Source organism: Dichotomopilus funicola (assembly GCF_033296635.1).
Source record: "Dichotomopilus funicola strain CBS 141.50 unplaced genomic scaffold C8A04scaffold_21, whole genome shotgun sequence".
Taxonomy (NCBI): Eukaryota; Fungi; Ascomycota; class Sordariomycetes; order Sordariales; family Chaetomiaceae; genus Dichotomopilus; species Dichotomopilus funicola.
Window position 1 is genome coordinate 286,217 of NW_026944042.1, and position 17,419 is coordinate 303,635.

The 17,419-nt window shown below is 56.8% G+C and overlaps 5 protein-coding genes across 5 annotated transcripts; 2 read left to right on the forward strand and 3 right to left on the reverse strand.

Moving 5' to 3' along the window:
* Positions 1–489: 489 nt before the first annotated feature.
* On the reverse strand, positions 490–2,436 carry C8A04DRAFT_11193 (uncharacterized protein; the record flags this gene model as incomplete). Its single annotated transcript, XM_062776874.1, has 1 exon — positions 490–2,436. The coding sequence occupies one exon, from the start codon at positions 2,434–2,436 to the stop codon at positions 490–492; it is 1,947 nt and encodes a 648-aa protein (XP_062638159.1).
* Positions 2,437–4,007: 1,571 nt separating this feature from the next.
* Positions 4,008–4,961, reverse strand: C8A04DRAFT_27513 (putative adenylate kinase; the record flags this gene model as incomplete). Its single annotated transcript, XM_062780315.1, has 2 exons — positions 4,008–4,678; positions 4,805–4,961. The coding sequence occupies 2 exons, from the start codon at positions 4,959–4,961 to the stop codon at positions 4,008–4,010; spliced, it is 828 nt and encodes a 275-aa protein (XP_062638160.1).
* A 1,965-nt stretch (positions 4,962–6,926) lies between these two features.
* Positions 6,927–8,779, forward strand: C8A04DRAFT_36358 (LETM1-like protein-domain-containing protein; the record flags this gene model as incomplete). Its single annotated transcript, XM_062783500.1, has 2 exons — positions 6,927–6,987; positions 7,134–8,779. 2 exons carry the CDS (start codon positions 6,927–6,929, stop codon positions 8,777–8,779), a joined length of 1,707 nt encoding a protein of 568 aa, XP_062638161.1.
* A 1,152-nt stretch (positions 8,780–9,931) lies between these two features.
* On the forward strand, positions 9,932–11,497 carry C8A04DRAFT_36359 (uncharacterized protein; the record flags this gene model as incomplete). The annotated part of the gene is made up of 2 exons (XM_062783501.1): positions 9,932–10,207; positions 10,289–11,497. 2 exons carry the CDS (start codon positions 9,932–9,934, stop codon positions 11,495–11,497), a joined length of 1,485 nt encoding a protein of 494 aa, XP_062638162.1.
* Positions 11,498–12,557: 1,060 nt separating this feature from the next.
* C8A04DRAFT_36360 (peptidase S8/S53 domain-containing protein) lies at positions 12,558–15,429 on the reverse strand (the record flags this gene model as incomplete). The annotated part of the gene is made up of 2 exons (XM_062783502.1): positions 12,558–13,611; positions 13,694–15,429. 2 exons carry the CDS (start codon positions 15,427–15,429, stop codon positions 12,558–12,560), a joined length of 2,790 nt encoding a protein of 929 aa, XP_062638163.1.
* Between the last annotated feature and the right edge of the window lie 1,990 nt (positions 15,430–17,419).

Below are 17,419 nucleotides of genomic sequence, written 5' to 3' on the forward strand. Positions count from 1 at the left end.
AGCCGAAAGTCGCGGCGCGGGGTGTTGCGAGGTGGGTTGGCAAGGCTGGCTTCTCCATACGCAGTAAGTTCAATTCCCCCAACCCTAACCCTGTAGTATCCTACCCCTGAACAGGAATATCCCTTCGAGAACGGCTTTCTTTCTACAAAGTACAAATTGCGAAACGGGGGGGGGGGAGGGGAATTCTCAATTCATATAATAGCAGGAATACGTGGTAGGAATTCCTCGCGGCAACTGGCGAACGGGCACGCCTCCTGTCACGACAGGCCTATCGCCGGCACACTTCAAGCCTAGCAATTCAGAAATCAATACCAACTAACAATTCCCAACCGTAGTATGCTCTCAATCCAAACGCCTGTACGTATGTATCTATGTACGCGTGTGTGTATGTGTATAAGCGAAAACACGACGTCTATGCGATAAGTCCCCCCAAAACGAGGTAAACTCCCCCCAAGACAAGAACTCCCCAACCCCCGAACGAAATCGCTCTCATACCTCAAGTCTAGAAACAACCAACAACGCCCTCAGTACAGCCAGCCCACCGCCCTGTGTCTCCACCGTCCTTCCCCTCCCGCGAAGGTTAGGGTCCCAAGGACTAGACTGGGTTTGACTCCCACTACCCGACGGTTCACTCCTGCTTTCCGTCCTGGTGCTGGTCGTGGTGCTGGGGCTCCCATCCGGACCTGGGTTGACACCAGCGCCTTTTAGCGGTTTCTGTTGCGGCCGTGCCGGGCCGTGTTTAGCAGAAGGTCCCCGGGGCAAAATCTCAGACACAGCGTCGACAATACCCATCCAGATCTCGTTGTGTGGCACGCCACGGTTTCGATAATCCACCATGTTGCCATCATCCGACGTAGGGAAGGGTTCGGCATCGGCCGCTTGCTCGACGGAATCAGTGCTGCGAAGACCCAGGAGACCAGCGGTCCACCACATTCCGAAAAGGCCCCGGTCGTCTTTGGTCCCGAGAGCAGCGCGCGCGTTGTGTCGTAGCCAGGGTATGTACCGTCTACACTCCGCTTCATGCTGCGCCCTGACAGCCTCGGACGTGGATCCAAATCCAGAGCCAGATCTAGAGCCCAACGCCCGCAGCGAACAAAACGTGCCAAAGTGATGCATCCAGACCCCCTTGAATGTCTGTCCGTCCTGTGAACACTCCCCCGTGGCATCGCATGCCTCTTCCAGCACACCCACCCGGCCGAGGCCACGCCACGGCGGAACGCGGTTGGGTACGATGGGGTCGGTGGGCCGGTTGTGTTCGAGGTCGAATCCGGTGGCGCGGATGACGTTTTGGATGAGGGTGTGGCCCTCGCGGAGGTAGTTTTCACCACTGCGGCCGTCACGCAGGGCGGCTTGATACAGGCCGAGTAAACCAGAGAGGAGCACGCCTTGGTTGTAGGTGTAGACCATCTCGTCGCGCTCGTCGCAGCGCGTGTTGTTCCCGCCGGAGGTGTAGCCGGAGATGTGGAAACCGTCAACGTAGAGCCCCGCGGTGTTGGTCATGTTGGAGGTGGTGAGCCAGTCGTGGGCTTCCTGGGCAGCCACGATGAAGCGGGGGTCGCGGGCGGGCCATACCTGGCTATTGGTAGAATTGGAATCACCGGAAGGAGAAGGAGACGGAGAAGGAGAAGGCGAGCAAGGTGCCGTCTCGGATGCGGCATTGGAGACGTAGGGCGAGGTGTTGGAGTCGCCGGGGAAGTAGAGGTACATGCCGATGGAGGCGGCGATGTAGAGCTCATTGGTGACGGCGTTTTTGTAAGGGGTCAGGCGTGGATTCCAAACCATGCCGCCGCCGCAGAGCTTGGTATCCCATCCCTTAGAAGCCAACTCCCAGAAGATCCTGGCCCGGTGTGCAAACGCAGGCACCCAACGATTCCCGTACCACGCGTCAGTCCCAAGCATCGAGGGCAGCCCCGCCGTTGAGGCCGAGTTGGAAAAGACGTCGTTGTGCTCGTCAACAAACTGGATTGCCTCGAGCCAGCCGAGGACGACCCAAAGCATGTCATCGTAGGCCTGGTTCCGGAGGGCAAAGGCGTCTTCGGCAAAGTAGTAGCCGATAATATCAGCAAAGTAACCCGCAACGACCTCTTCCTTCCCCAAGACATACCCGACGACACCTCCACCGGGTTGGCTGAGCTCGAATTCGTCCGAGATTGTCCGAAGCGCGGCAGAGACATGAGTGCTCATGACCGCACGAGTCCAGTCGATCGCGTCTGGCCAGGTCCCTATCCAGTTCTGGAAGTAGGTGGTTTGCATGTCGCTCAGCGCGGCGAAGAGGTTATCGAGGACATCAACGTCGGGAAGAGCGCTGCTGTCCACATCTCGACTGGTCCTTGTCCTGGTCTTGTCCTTCAAGTCGATCGGTAGAGATGACCAAGGCGTCGACGTGGCGGACACGGCCGTGGCCGCCACCACGACCACGGCCCAGGGGACTAGCATAGCGGCGTAGTTAAAGACCGGAATTCAAGAACAGTGTGCTCGCTTGGTCATGTTAGCTTCTGATTTCTATGACCCTAGAGAGGTAGCTACGGACAAACCTGGGCTAGTTTTCACAAAGAAGGTTGCGGGCAAAGTAGGGAATCCAATGTTGGATCAGCGGCCTCGCAATGCATATAAGCCGGGCTCGTTGACTACGTCCGAGATCCTGGGTTGGTGGAAGACGCAACGTAATACAACGCAGTCTGCAAGGGACCGAAACAACGCAGCAAAAAATATCCCACAAGTAACACAATAGCGGAGATAAACGGCAGCTTGTCGGTGTAAAGAGAAAGCAAGTAAAAGCAGAGAAGGGAGGTCCCGTCTTAGGTAGCCTGTGAAGTCGCTCTCATCATGTAGATGAATCGGCGAGGCCCGTGAGATGTTGGTTCGACTCTGTGGTGATAAAGAGATCCGCAAGGAAAACAAGTTGGCCAGCTGATGGAACGAGGGGAATGCAAAGGAAAATAACTAAAGAAACCCCAAATTTGGGAACCGCAATTAAAACAATCGCAAGCGGCCGGCCGAGCAGGAAATCACATAAAAGAGGAAAAAAACAATAATTGATGTGGTGCCAGTTCAAGACATGTTGCACGCTTGGAGATCATGCGAGCTGAGGTTGTTGCCCCACCAGTTAAAGTTGGCAACTGACGCCAAGCGCTTGAGGAGAGAAATGATCGAATCTCCACTGTGCGTGACAGGTACGGCAAGTGTGAGCGCCGGGAGGCCCCTGGAGGGATCAGCGCCCGAACTCGAGCCGAAGTCGTCCCGCGGGGCGCCCTGTGGCGCGCCTGATGCCCTGAGGCTTTCGAAGGTTTCAGGTGCTGAACTCGTGCCCGGGAACCCCCGCCTGCGCTGCAGGTGGACCTAGATGATTCCAGGCACGCAATGGACCCGACCACCTCACCTCAATAATAATTGCATTCCGCTCTCGAGCAGAAATGAGCTCCTCTTTTCCAGGTCCAAACATGGGAATCAGGACGGGAAGCGTGGGAGGATAGGGGTCCGTCCTCGACATAGCCTGAACGTGGATGTGAGAAACTTTGGATTGATGATTCAATCTCCCACGCCTGCATATGTTACGTACATGTACATGTATCAAGGTACCTTGAGTCGTGTGAGATGCTCTCGAAGAGGTGTGCCGAAAAGGTCATGAGATGAGAGCGAAATGAGTAAATGACATTACATAGTCTCAGATAACAAACATGTGCCAAATATATAATATATGGCAGCCCAATTGCCGCTCAAAAAAGACAACCCATGGGAAAGCTGAGGTCATGCGCGCTTTCAGCAGCCCCTCTCCCCCTTTCTGTAAACGCCAACGCCTTCCAAGGTTCAGGTTCTTTCCGTCCTGAAAAGCAAATAGCCCACCGCCGCCATCTATCCACCGTTGAGGGTAGTACTTCATCAGTACATCACGTTGCCGCCGACGCTGAAAACGCGAGCCCTCTACACGCAGATGACCGAAAAAAAGAAGGAAAAGAAGAAGAGGTCGAAGAAAAAGAGGTAATATCCAAACCCAAAATCAAACGGAATCAAGCAAATCGCTCCTCAAACTTGCTCAACAGCTTCGGCGTTATTTCGTCACTGCTCATCCCATCCACCTCCCACAGCACCCCCTTACGCGCATAGTGCTCCAGCAACGGCTCGCTCGTCTCCTGGAACTTCTTCCACCGTTCCCGGTACACCTCCTCACTATCATCCGACCGCCGCACCAGCTCCTCACCCGTCACGTCGTCCCGCCCAGGGACCTTAGGCGCGTTGAAGGTCGTGTTGTACACCCGTCCAGACGCCTCATGCACCCAGCGCCCACCGATGCGATCCATAATCACCTGGAGCGGGGTGCGGATCGACACGGCCAGGTTGATGGGCACGATCTCGTCGAGGCGTTCGGCCTGGGTCGCGGTTCGCGGGAACCCGTCGAGGAGGAAGGAGGCTGACGGGTCCTCGTTGAGGCTGTGCCCTCCGTGTCCGCCGCGGGCGTGCGCGGGGGAGGACAGGAAGGCGGCCATCTCGGCGTCGTTGGGGCTGCCGTGTTGTGGGGGGGAGTCGAGGTCGATCGCGGACGAGGAGAGGGTCATGACATTGTCGGAGGTGTGGCGCGTTAGGAGCCACCCGCGTTGGTTGAGCTCATTGCGGATGAGTCGGAGTATCAAGTCGTCGGAGACTAGCTTGCCGGCTTTTATCGTGCTCTCTACTTTGATACCTGTTCGTGGTAAGCTTTGTTAGTGTCCATATTCGTACTTGGTTTTGTCGTCTCTGTCTCCTTCATATGCTCTGCCGATCTCCGAGGAAGACAATATCGGTATGAGCATGAGTCGAGGACACGTACCGAGAGGCGTCCGCTGCCTGATATTGTATCGCAGCAAATCACCGGAACTAATGGACGAGAGCTGCGGAAACCTCTGGAGCAACCGCTCCGACTGCGTCCCCTTCCCGACCCCGGGCGCGCCGACAAGAATAACCCGGGCGGCGGTGCGAAGGCGCATTCTTGGTGGTTTTGAGCGAGACGCGCCGATTCGTTCGAGTAAGTGGGCGTGTGTTGCGGAATGCGAAGCGGGGTTTGGAGAAACCGCGGGAGGGCGATATCGACGAGCGGACAACGGACAACGGACGAAGGGCGACGGGGGGCTTTGTAATGATGCGGCGGCCCGGCGTCGGGTCGGCCGGTCGGGGGATGGGTGGTGCCTTTCTCTCTACCCGGACAAGGTGGGTTGCGAATGGGACGCTGGGCGCGACGTAACTGCGAATCCGGAGAAGCACAAGCAAAAGTGTCCGATCTCCGAATTACCGGAGCGCTGCGAGTGCGGGGCAGTGTGTGTGGGTGCAACCACCGAGCAGACACAGGCAATTCTGGAAACGTGCAACCGAGGACCGAAGGTGAGGGTCGCTGAAGATCACTTCACTGCATGCTTCGGCTGTCAAATGTCAAAAAGTTTCGAGGCATTTGAAGAAACACTAACTACCCTCCTCGATGTAGACATTTATTTCAAGACCGCGCAACCTTTTCTGCGGCTCACAAGAAAAATGCCCGGGCTCAGACACACAAGTCGTCAAAGTCTTGGCATAGACACGCTGTGCTCACCTTGGGAGCGATTGACGGGAGTGCCAGGGCCGGCGTTCTCACCAAAAATTAGGTGCTGAGATTTGTTGAGACAGGCGCCGGACACCGAAATCGCAACCATCGGCCTGTAACCCGGACAGCCGGCCGCTGGAGGGGGAATATCCGCGACCCTCCGGCCAGGCATCTTCTTCCTTTGAACCTATGAAGTTTTAGAAGCCGGGTGTCAACTAATTGGAAGAATTGCCAACCGTTCGCAGCTGGGTGAATCTTTGACAACAGCTGACGGGACTCCCAGGTTCCCCACGGCCTGGCCCTTCCCCATGAATGGATGTTCTGCATAGAAAAGACTCCTGGCTTCAGGGATAACCGTTCTCTGGTCTGAAACCAGATCTGAATAAACCTTCTTTTCCTGCAACCTTTTAAACGAAACGGCAACGAGGATTACCCCTCACAACTGTGCACTCCGGCCAATCCGTTTGCATGGCATCAATACAAGTTGAAGCCCAGAGACCCGGTGAGAACGTGGCGAGCACCGAGCCGCTGGCAGCGCAGTGGACTCGCAGGCCGCAGGCAAGCGTGGCAGGCCAGTTCCTTCACATGGTACATGAGATGATGGCTGGCGAGCCTTCGTGGGCCCTCTCGCCCTGAACCGTTCCCAGCCCGATTGAACCCGATCCGCACGCAGCGACACCCGTCACTCCCTGTGTGGAGGAGAGTCACCTGTTTTGCTGTTTTGGCCCTGCCTTGAACTGCGTGACGGCCAGACCGTCAAATCACGTGAGTATTGCCTGACTCGAGTGGGCCGGATAACGCGGGGCGGCCTGGACCCCATGGTGGAATTGCCTGCAGCAGAAACGCGGCGAAACGTTGGGTTTTGGAATGTTGGCACCGTGCCCCTTTTTGACGAAGCGGCGTTAACCAAGCCGCCTTTCCGTCGTCCATCCCAGTTCCATCTTCATTGCGCGACCCTGCTCTGAACATCTGCCTCCAACAAACTTTCTAAACTCCTTCCATCCTCTTTTTTCATGCACCCTACTTCTTGACCCTCCTTCCCAACTCCTTCCGCCAATTCGCAGACCAACCCAACTTTGTGCCACGCAACGCTTTGCACGTCCCACCGTTTCCGACTATTCCGGCAGTTCGACCACCTTTCACGAAGGTACCCGTTGCGTTTCCGGCCCGTTAACGTTCAGCCCACTGGCGTTTCGATCCTTTGTCGCAACGCAAAAACGCCCGCTCCATTAAATAATTCCACCCACGCATCGGTGCAGATTCTTGATCTCGACATCCGACCCCAACATCTTGTGTGTTTATTTGAACGAGAAGCGGCTTGTCTCCTCCACGATTCATACTATTCACAAACGTCTCCCCTTTTCTACCATAGCCCGCTATGAGCGCCTCTACGCAGGTTGCCCGCCGGGCGCTGGTCGTCAACCCTTTCCTGGGCACTGGTGGGTCCCTCCCTCCATGAGTTGCGTTGCGTTTTGAAGCCATCTCCAAAACGCTGCGTTGCTTGTTATTTCGCTCGCCTGCCCTCCTAGTTCACCACCCTCCCCTGGCTCATTCATCGTTAACCCTGTGTGATTCTTCTTTCTAGGTCGTGCGCTTCCTAGGTCCGCACTCCTCGCTTCCTCCATTCACCTCGCACGCAATGCACAAAGCTTCGGCCCGGCTTCCGCGCTGCTCATCCCGATCCGGACCCTGACCACCCCGGGGACAAGCACCCATGGCCCGCCCGGCGGCCCGCCTCCGGGGTTCAATCCGGAAGAGGCTAAGAAACCACTCCCGAGAGACCCCGCCAGCAATTCGAAGCCCGCAGCCAAAGCGAACGGGAAACAGGCCAAGACCGACAGCGCGGTGAAGCCAACCACCACTTCCAAGGCGATCAAGGCGGCTTCGGAGGGCTCGGACGCCTCGCTCGCCCAACTCGCGGCCCAGAAGGAGACCGCAGTCGAGAAGACGGAGGGCGACAGCAAGAAGGATGAGAAGAAGCTGACGCTCGGTCAAAAGATCAAGAAGGAGGCGCAACACTACTGGGATGGCACCAAGCTGCTGGCCGCGGAGGTCAGGATCAGCTCACGCCTGGCGCTCAAGATGGCCGCCGGGTACGAGCTCACCCGGAGAGAGAACCGCCAGCTACAGCGGACCGTCCAGGATCTCGGCCGGCTCGTTCCCTTCTCGGTCTTTGTCATCGTTCCATTCGCCGAACTCCTGCTCCCCGTTGCCCTCAAGCTCTTCCCCAACATGCTGCCCAGCACGTACGAGGGACAGAAGTCTAAGGACAAGAAGGCGTCCACGCTGCGGGCCACCCGCCAGGAGGTTAGCGACTTCCTGCGTCAGACCTTGAAGGAGACCGGGCTGCCCTTGACGCAGGCCACGGCACAAAAGGAGGAGTTCACCAACTTCTTCCGCAAGGTCCGCGCCACCGGCGAGAAGCCGACGGCCGAGGACGTCATCAAAGTGTGCAAGGTGTTCAAGGATGACTTGACTCTCGACAACCTGTCGCGCCCGCAGCTGGTGTCCATGTGCCGGTACCTTAACCTTAACACGTTCGGCACCGACATGATGCTGCGCTACCAGCTCCGCCACCGCATGCGGCAGATCAAGCGTGACGACCACGCCATCGCCTACGAGGGTGTCGACTCCCTCTCGGTGGCCGAGCTCCAGATGGCCAGCGCCAGCCGCGGTATCCGAAGCCACGGTGTGTCCCCCTCGCGCCTGCGGGAGGACCTGCAAACCTGGCTCGACCTGCGCCTGCGCGATGGCGTCCCGTCGACACTCCTAGTTCTGAGCAACGCGTACATGTACGGGCAGAGCCAGCCTGAGGAGGGCGTCTCGAACCAGATCGAGGCGCTGACAGGCGTGCTGTCGTCGATCCCCGAAGAGCTGTTCCACGAGATTGAGCTCGAGGTGCACAACGCCGAGGGCGCCGCCACCAACAAGCAGCGGTTGGAGGTGCTCAAGGAGCAGCAGGAGTTGATCGACGAGGAGCTCGAACAGGACCAGGAGAACCAGGCTACTGGGTTTGCTACGCCTCGTGATACCGAGAACATCGACGAGAAGGAGGTGCGCCAGGCGCGTGCTGAGGCCGATCCGACCTTGGAGAAGATCCAGGTCAGCGAGGCGGTTGATGCGGAGAAGGACATGCTTGCTGCCGCGAAGGTGGAGAAGCAGGTCGAGCAGCGCGAGGCCGCTGCTTCTGCTTCAGCCCCGGTCTCGAAGCCCAAGTCCAGCCGCAAGTAAGCAGCGCCTGGGCATACAACAAATGACAAAAAAAAATCCAAAAAAGCCAAAAAAAAGGAAGACAAAAAAGAGCAGAAACCGAAAAAAAGACACAACCAGCTCTTTGCAGTGTATTATCCTTCTGCCCTTCTCATTCGGCCCCCTTTCCCCACGCCGGGGTGGGCGCCTGACCTGCTTTTGCAAAGCTAGCTACTCTTTAGTCATGTCTTCTCTCCCTTTCTCGCTCTTTTGTACGTCATATCCTGTATGAGAGTACCTGGGTACCTACCTACCAGGTAGGAAGGGCGGTGATGCCAGATATATTTGATCAAGGAACCACAGGGGAACAAGGAAGAAAGGGGCAACTTGTATCCATAGACAAGCGATGGGCGGCCGCGATTTGTGACTGGGTTTCGCGAGATCAGATCCGGAGTTTGGGGTTTATAAGGTGGATGGAATTCGTTCTCTTGTCCTTGTTTTTGTTTTTGCTTTGTCTACTCTGGTTCCATTGGGAACGGTTTTGGGGGACAAGGGGGGATATAGACCTCATCTCATCTAGATATCGTGGATAGCATCAACTCTATCGTGGAGTAATGGGCATTGACCGTCAAGTGCAAGAAGCTAGAATTAGGCTGTCAACTTGTGAAATTGTCCCCCCCATGGTTCCCGGACTTGCCTCATTCTTACATACTAGCATTGGAACATTGCGCTGCTTCAGGGCTCTCAGAGTTTGTTAGAATACGAAGTTCCTTTTTGCGTTAAGAGCACACAGAGGATACCTTGAACACTAACAAGGTCCGAGCTCCCGCCGCCCAAGAGCTCCCCCACCATCATACGTCAATCCCCCAGCATCGCTTCGCGGCACTGCCTTCCTCCAAGACGCAACACCCCAGCACCTATTCCAAACATAGTTTCGCAACCCGAGTAACGAAACCAGACCTACCAGCGCACCCGCACGCGTCCGTTCAAATCCATTTAAAGGTGGTAAACCACCAAGTTACAATACCTTCCGATAGTCGGCCCCTTTTTCGTGCAACAACACCGATACAATCACTCCCAAGCAATATCGTTTGGGCGTGGGGCCTCGTCAGCCGAACGAAGAAGGCGGACCAATAGCAGCGACATCGAGAGCGGCGGAAAACCAAGAGGGAGAAAAAGAACACCGAGACAAAAATGGCGGTCCTCGACCAAGACAATTTCTCCGACATATCGTGGCACGGCGAGCAGAGTACAGATACTGCACGGCCCAGCGCATCGTCGGCGGCGCACGACTTTGCAAGTCCAGATCCCGGCGCAAGCCGGCGGCGGTCGGAAGAGGAGTTTGGTGCCGATGATCATGGCCACAGCGGCCATGCCGGAGGGGAGGAGCTGGATTGTGTGGTGTCAGAGCCGCATAAGGAGAATGATGGGACCAAGGATGCTTATGTGTCGTATCTGATTACTACAAAGGTAGGCCATTGTATTTCATGATGTTGGTGTATCGGGTGGTGTTGAAGGCTTACTGACCGATTGCTTGGCTTCCTATAACAGACCACATTCTCTACCTTCCAACGACAAACGACTACTGTCCGCCGTCGCTTTACAGACTTTGTCTTCCTCTACAAAGTACTTTCGCGCGAGTACCAGGCCTGCGCCGTGCCCCCGCTGCCCGACAAGCAGCGCATGGAGTATGTCCGGGGCGACCGGTTCGGTCCAGACTTCACAGCCCGCCGTGCCTATTCCCTACAGCGCTTCCTCGCCCGTCTCGCCCTTCACCCCGTTCTCCGCCGCGCAAGCATACTGCACACGTTTCTGGAAAGTCCCGACTGGAATGCGACGATGCGCAGTCGGGCAGGGAGGCTTGGGCCCGGGAGCGACGTGGGCGGACTGAGCCAGAGCCAGTCAGTCAGCAGCAATGCGGGCAGTGGGGGTGGTGTGTTTGATTCGTTCGCGGACAGCTTCATGAATGCGTTCACCAAGGTGCACAAGCCGGATCCGCGGTTCATTGAGGTGAAGGAAAAATCGGACAAGTTAGATGAGGACCTCAACCACGTGGAAAAGATTGTTGCCCGGGTAGCCCGGCGCGAGGCCGACTTGGAGACGGATCTGAAGGACTTGGCCGAGCAGTTCCAGAAACTCATTACGCTTGAGCCGGGCGTCGAGTCATCGGTCCATGCCTTTGCCGCCTCGGTCGAGGACACGTCGACCGGACTCAAGAAGCTCAAAGACCATACGGACCAGGACTACCTCTCCTCGCTACGCGACATGGTCGCCTACTCGGCCGCACTCAAGAACCTCGTGAAGGCCCGCGAGCAGAAACAACTCGACTACGAGCAACTGACAGAATACCTCAACAAATCCACATCCGACCGCGACCAGCTCGCATCCGGCCACCAGAGCTACGCCTCAGGCCCCTTCGGCTCCGGTGCGCTCGGCGGCGCAGGCGGATTCATCCGGTCCAAGATCGAAGACGTGCGCGGGGTCGACCACGAGCAGGCGCGGCGCGACCGACAGCGCAAGCTAGAGCTACGAATCGACGAGCTCACACGCGAGGTAGAGAGCGCACGGCTCGAGTCGGATCATTTCGCCGACCAGGTCGTGCGCGAGGTCGAGAGCTTCGAGTGGATCAAGAAGGTCGAGTTCAAGCGCCAGTTTGCCGGGTTGGTGGACGCCCACGTGGATTTCTACGGCGGCGTCATTGATACGTGGGAGCAGTATGTCCGTGAGATGGAGCGCGAGGGTATCGTGCTGCCGGCTTAGGCGATCGACAACGCGCGCCCGAGCCGCTTGCGAGGGGTTATTGCGCTGGATGATGATGAGATTGAGGAGGTAGCGGAAGCTGAGGAGCCGAAGAAATCGGCAGGGTCGGGTACAGTCAAACGTGGTGATGCCCGCAACGCCCAGGACGACGCGGGCAGCGATAGGAGTACTAACCAGTCCCCCACACCCACGGAAGACGGCTCCCTGCCAGATGATTTCGAGGGCTGGTCGGGTATCTAGACGGCGGGTTTGAAATGACCACCTAAGACGGGTGTGGGCAAGGAAAACGGCACATGGGGAGAAACGCATCCTCTGCTTAAAAACACGAGTTGGTCGAAGAGTTGGTCGAGAATAAGACATGGTGGTTCCCTGTTGCATTGTTATTCCGGAGGGGGGTTACACGCTACTTGGGGGTTACGGCGTTATCGAGAAACGGTTTTTTCTTGATTTTCTCACAAAGATGGTTAGGTTGGGCGGGAAGAGTTTGAAAGCGCGGTGGTTTAGTATTTATTGCCTTCACACAGCGGAGATGGGAGGGGAGGCCTGAGATTTGAATTATACATTGCCTTGAGTGTTTATGTTGCCTTATGTTCCCAAGTCTTGAGTTTAACGTCGAGCAATGAACACAGAAATTCTCAGATATGAATGTAATGGGGATGAGAAGCCACTAAAGCGAGGACAAGCCGACGCAATCCATACTAAGAGCCACACCCACTCTGCCTTTTATGAAGGGTCTCTTTGCCACTGATGAGTCATGCAATAATTGGAAAGTACGTTCGTTGCCTCGCTCTAGAAACCTTGGATTTTTCTACCGGTCCTAAAACCAAAGCCCTCGTCCTCTAGCTCGTTGTAGAATTCCATACACCACGAACCCTAGTACAGATCAGTCATATATAGAGAGCGAGAAAATAACGGTAGAGACACACGCCAGATGATAGACAGACGGCCACGTACACAATTCAAAACAACATAACACCGGAAATAACAAAACAGAAATTACAAGAGAAGGCCAAAAAAAAGCAACCAGTAAAGTAGGCAAGGTCAGCACACGCGCAAACCGCTACCGATTCCCCCCATGCAACGGCCTCCTCGCCCGTTCCTCATCGCTACTCTCTTCCTCCTCCTCGTCATCATCACTGTCCCCTACAACATGATGCTCATCCTCCTCATCACTATCTCTCCTCCTACTACCAGCACCAGCCCCAGGAGCAGGTAACTTCTCGCTCAACCGAATCGGCGAGCCGCTCCCGTCCGATCCCGACGACCCATCGCGGTATTGCCCTCCACTGAGACCACCACCACCACCACCGGCTGCCCCCCGACCACCAAAGTCATTGTCATCCGCAAGCCCGTCCTCGTCACTGCTGTCCCCGGCAAAGGCATTGTACAACTCCCCGCCTCGTGTCCTCTTCTTTCCTTTTCTCCCTCCAGCGGCTGCGCCTGCTCCGACACCACCTGCGCCAGCACCAGCACCGGCACCGAATTTCTCTGCGCCCGCTCCTTCAAACCCCCTCGCGCCACGGCCAGAGGCGGCTAACCCTTCCCCGCCGTCGAAATCATCGTCCTCGTCGTCGTCGAGCAACTCGAATTCGTAGTCGTTCCGCGGGTTGTTCCGGAGCCGCTTGCGCCGGGCGAGGTACAGGTACACACCGAGTCCGGCACAGAAGAGGACGATCAGCACTAGCGAGCCGTAGATCCAGGCCTGGGTAGCCGCGGAGACGCCGAAAGTAGGGAGGAACGAGGGCAGCCAGGTGGAGGGTTTGTCGGTGCTCGCCGGGGCGGTCGCGGATTCCTCGGCCTCCGGTGGGACGGGGGTACCGGTGCCTGTGGGTTTGGCGTTGACGGGGCGGTTGGGGTGATCGGTGGTATCGGCATCAGCCGGGCTGGTGCCGCCTGGGAGAGGGACAGAGGTGGTGGAGGCCTTGAGGGTGGTGGTAGGGACGACGGCGTGGTCGTTGTCGTCTTCTTCGGTGGGCATGGGCAGGAGAACAGCCTTGGAGGCATCGAGGCTCTCACCCCAGAGCTTGAGGTGCCAGTCGACGAAACGGCCGCTGAATTCGTTGATGTTGGTGTCCTTGACGACGATGGTCCACGTGCCGGTGCCGAGTTCGCCCCTAATATTGTTAGTTCGGGAGTGGTTTAAAGGCCATGACACACCAAAAAAAAGAAAAAGAAAGAGAAAGAAAGAGAACCTACCAGTGAGCGACACTCATGAACGTCCAGTCATCGTACCCCTCAGTCGATTCATCATACTTGCGCGTGACAGACAGGTGACTGACAACCTTGCTAGGGCTGATCAGGTCCACGCTGATATCACCGCGGCGACCGTGCGCAACATTCATGGTCACAGTAATGTGCTCGAGGCGCGCGAGGTTGGCATCCTTGAGCATGTCCTTGGTGACCTCGAAGCCGACGGCGATGCCCTGGTCGCCCTGGGGGATATCCTCGTTGACGTGGATCCAGGGACTGTAGTACCAGGCCTGCGGCTTGACCTTCTTCCACGACCTGGCGGCCTTGACGATGGCGGAGCTGTCCAATTTGCCGTACCCGTAGGTGTGGCTGAATTTCTTGCCGATTGTGGTGGTCTGGTAATCGCCCGTGTCCATGTTCACAGGCAAGGCTGTGTCCATGGCGAGGTACTGCATATCACGCCACGACAGATCCGGGCGCACTTGGAGGACCAAGGCGAAGATGCCCGCGGCCAGCGGGGCAGCCGCCGAGGTGCCGCCATGGCTGTTGGAACAGGCGTTCTGGCCGACGTCAGTCGTGTGAATGGCATCGCTACTGCCGCTCGAGTAGGTGACCACCAGGCCCGCGGAGCACTTCTCCGAGTAGTACGGGTGCAGCCCCTTGCGGTCGATAGCGCCGACGGTGATGCTGTAGATGCTGTTGGTGTACCCGTCGAAATTGCAGTTATCCTCGTTTTGGGCGCCATTGCCGCTGGCGAAGACGTAGATGGAGCCCAGTCCACCGCGGCCGTTCTGCACGGCGTTGAGCATGGCGCGGCGGATGAGAATTCCAGGCGCATCCATGCTCTTGCCATCGTCTGGCGGACCCCACGAGCACGAGTAGATCTGGTTATGCTGGAAGTCGTAGTTCATAGCAACGGCTTCGTCCGCATCGGAGATCAACTTGGACAGGATACGCAGCCCGGCGATCTTGGAGTCGTACGCCACGCCCACGCCGCAGACGTCGTTTCGGACCGCCGACACCTCACCGGCGCACCGAGTTCCATGCTTATCATCCTGCAGCCGCGGCCGCGGTTCGTCAACCTTATCGTTAAAGTCGTACGAGCCGGCCGCGTAGTAGTTGTCCTTGAGATCGTCGCTGTACATGTCCAGCCCATCGTCCACAATTGCCACCGTGGCGTTCTTCCCCGTGACCCCTTGCAGCCATACGTCGCCCACGTTCACGTCGTGGCCGACCTGGACCGTGTTGAAGAGATGCCACTGTTCCGCGAACATGGGGTCATTGATCTCGAGCTTGCGCATGAGGTCGGCCTGCGCATCAACGGCCGACTGCACAGGCGGGTCGGTGGATCGGAGGTTATGGGGGAGATCTGGCGGTAAAGGATTCCGTTGTTGGGGGATGATGCGCTTCTCCCATGGCTTTCGCAGGGCCTGTTTCTCAGAGAAGAGCACGCCGTCCAGCACGTCTCGTTCGCCGAGCGACCGCCTCTTTTTCCGGTATGCCAATTCCCGCTTCACCACATCGTGCTCGGTTCGTTTCGCCGTAAAAATATGATGGTGTCGTAGCTCGCCGAGGGGCCCTTCGTGCGCGAGCCCCAGACTCCGGGCAACCTCGTGGGGGGATGTGTTGGCGTCGAGATGGAGGACATAGTAGTCGTTAGCGTCCCAGTTGCGTGGAAGAACTTGCGAGGTTGCCGCTAGGGCGGCTAAGCCCAGCAACGCCGCACCAGACCACATCTTCATGGTGGGCGATGGATGGGAGTCGAGGAACGTCGAGGGGACGGGCTAAGGAAGGAGGAGACCGGGGGAGGGGGGGGGCAATAGCCCGTTGTTGGGGCCTGGTGTAGGTCTGTCAAGGTCGGAGCTTGGAGTTCGATGCGGTGTTCATGTGAGCCTATTTCTGATGGCTTTCCAATTCAAGTGTGGTTTGTTCGTTGGTTGTTTTGCAGTGTTAAAACCAGACGACGGCCCAGTTCGAGCCAAAAGCTGGGGGCGGAAACGTGTGTGTCGCAGAGTTGCAACTCGGTTCGAGCCAAGCGAAAGGAAGGACCCTGTGGCAAACCGGACCTCCACTAACGTTGAACTCAGGTGCCGGGTGCACAGGCACAGGGGCTAAAGGAGTTACCGCTGTTTCAACGTGTGGGTTTTGCAAAAGAAATAGTAATGAATTAATTATTAAAATGCGGGGATCCCGTCGTTCCTGGCAAAATAAGGAAGAATCCCCCTTTACAAAAGCGCTGGCGTTGAAGTGGAGAGGTGGCCTTCGGTTGCAAGTCGTCACTCGCCAGTCCAGTGTCGAGTGTACGTCGCTGCTGTGTCAGCCACAGACCCCTTGCCAAGCCTCGACTTCACAAGATGGAATGAGGCGTCGCGGCCTCTTCCTTGGGCGGGCCGAAACGGCACCTGTATAAGCCAACAAGCCAATCAACAGCCCCGTCTTCCAGCTGCCGTGGCCTTGACCTTTGGAGCTCTCAAAGTTTGTGCTTTCTTATGGGTTTGCCTCAAACTTCCTCTACGTGTAGTCCATATATTACTATTGGTACGTAGCAAGAATCTGATACTGTTATTCAGCTCGCCCGAGACAAATATAACGAAAACCCCGTGTTCTTCCGCATCCCTGCCTTGTACGACATCGAAATCAACAAAGCAAACTGGATCGAGGATGGGGTAGCGTTCCTTGACTCCATGGTTGCTTGACCAAGTCTCTAAGTTGCCGAGGGAAGAAATAAAATTGATAAAGTATCTGTTACCAGCTATTCGACTTTAGAAAGAGGGTTTCAAGCTCCAATTTGGATTTCATCAATTGGCGGGGCGTCTAACTGCCGAACTTCCCTGTGAGGTGATGATGACGGAAGGGACAAACCACAGTCAACGGCCTCACCCGGCTTCATGACCCTCATTGAAAACAGGCAAGACAGGACGGAAAACAAAGTAAAAAAGCGGTAGATAGGCCTCAAGTTGGAATTAGGCGCGAATGGGGATTTATCTATCGGGATACCTGACTTCGCCTCGCCCGTTTCGTGGCTCGCTGGAGGCCCAAGCTGGCGGTCATAGCCTTCCCAAAAAGGCAAGCACATGAATGACATGGCTGGGGAGGAGTGAACAAGCCAACGGGCCAACGCATGGCCCCCATTAAGTCCTCGGTGTGTGGGCATCAGCGAGATGTGTCAGTTCCATTGCCTTTCATCTTCGCTCGTCCAATCTCGACATAAGGCTCCCAATCTTCAAACGACTCAGGAACAGAACACTGGTTCGTCCGGTCTCCATGTGGACGCCATGTGCTCTCTTCGATGGCGAGATCCCCAAGTTCCGTTACCAGAATATCAATGGTTGAACTCGACGACGGCGACCCCCACCGGTGTTCTTGAATCCCGCAAGAGAACCGTTGCACAAATCGGCGGCCAGCCACCGACATTTCGGCAATGCGCGTAATACCTAACCAAGACGAGTCGGGTCCTCGCAGCGGTCAGAGATGCGAATTGATGGGGGGACGTCGTCGGTTTGAGGAAACCCCGGCCACACGGCTTCATCGAAGTGGGCTTCCCGCCTCTGAATTTTTGGAGACCCCCTGTCGATTTTTTTTTTTGCTTCCTTTTCAATCGGCCAATTCAGCGAGCCGTTCCCATCCAGATCGGGGGCCTGCAGCAGAGGCCTGCAAAGCCTGCCCAACCACGCAGGCACGCCAAGGTCGCCCTTTCCGCCCGAGCTAGAGGTCCCACTCGCTGAACAGCTC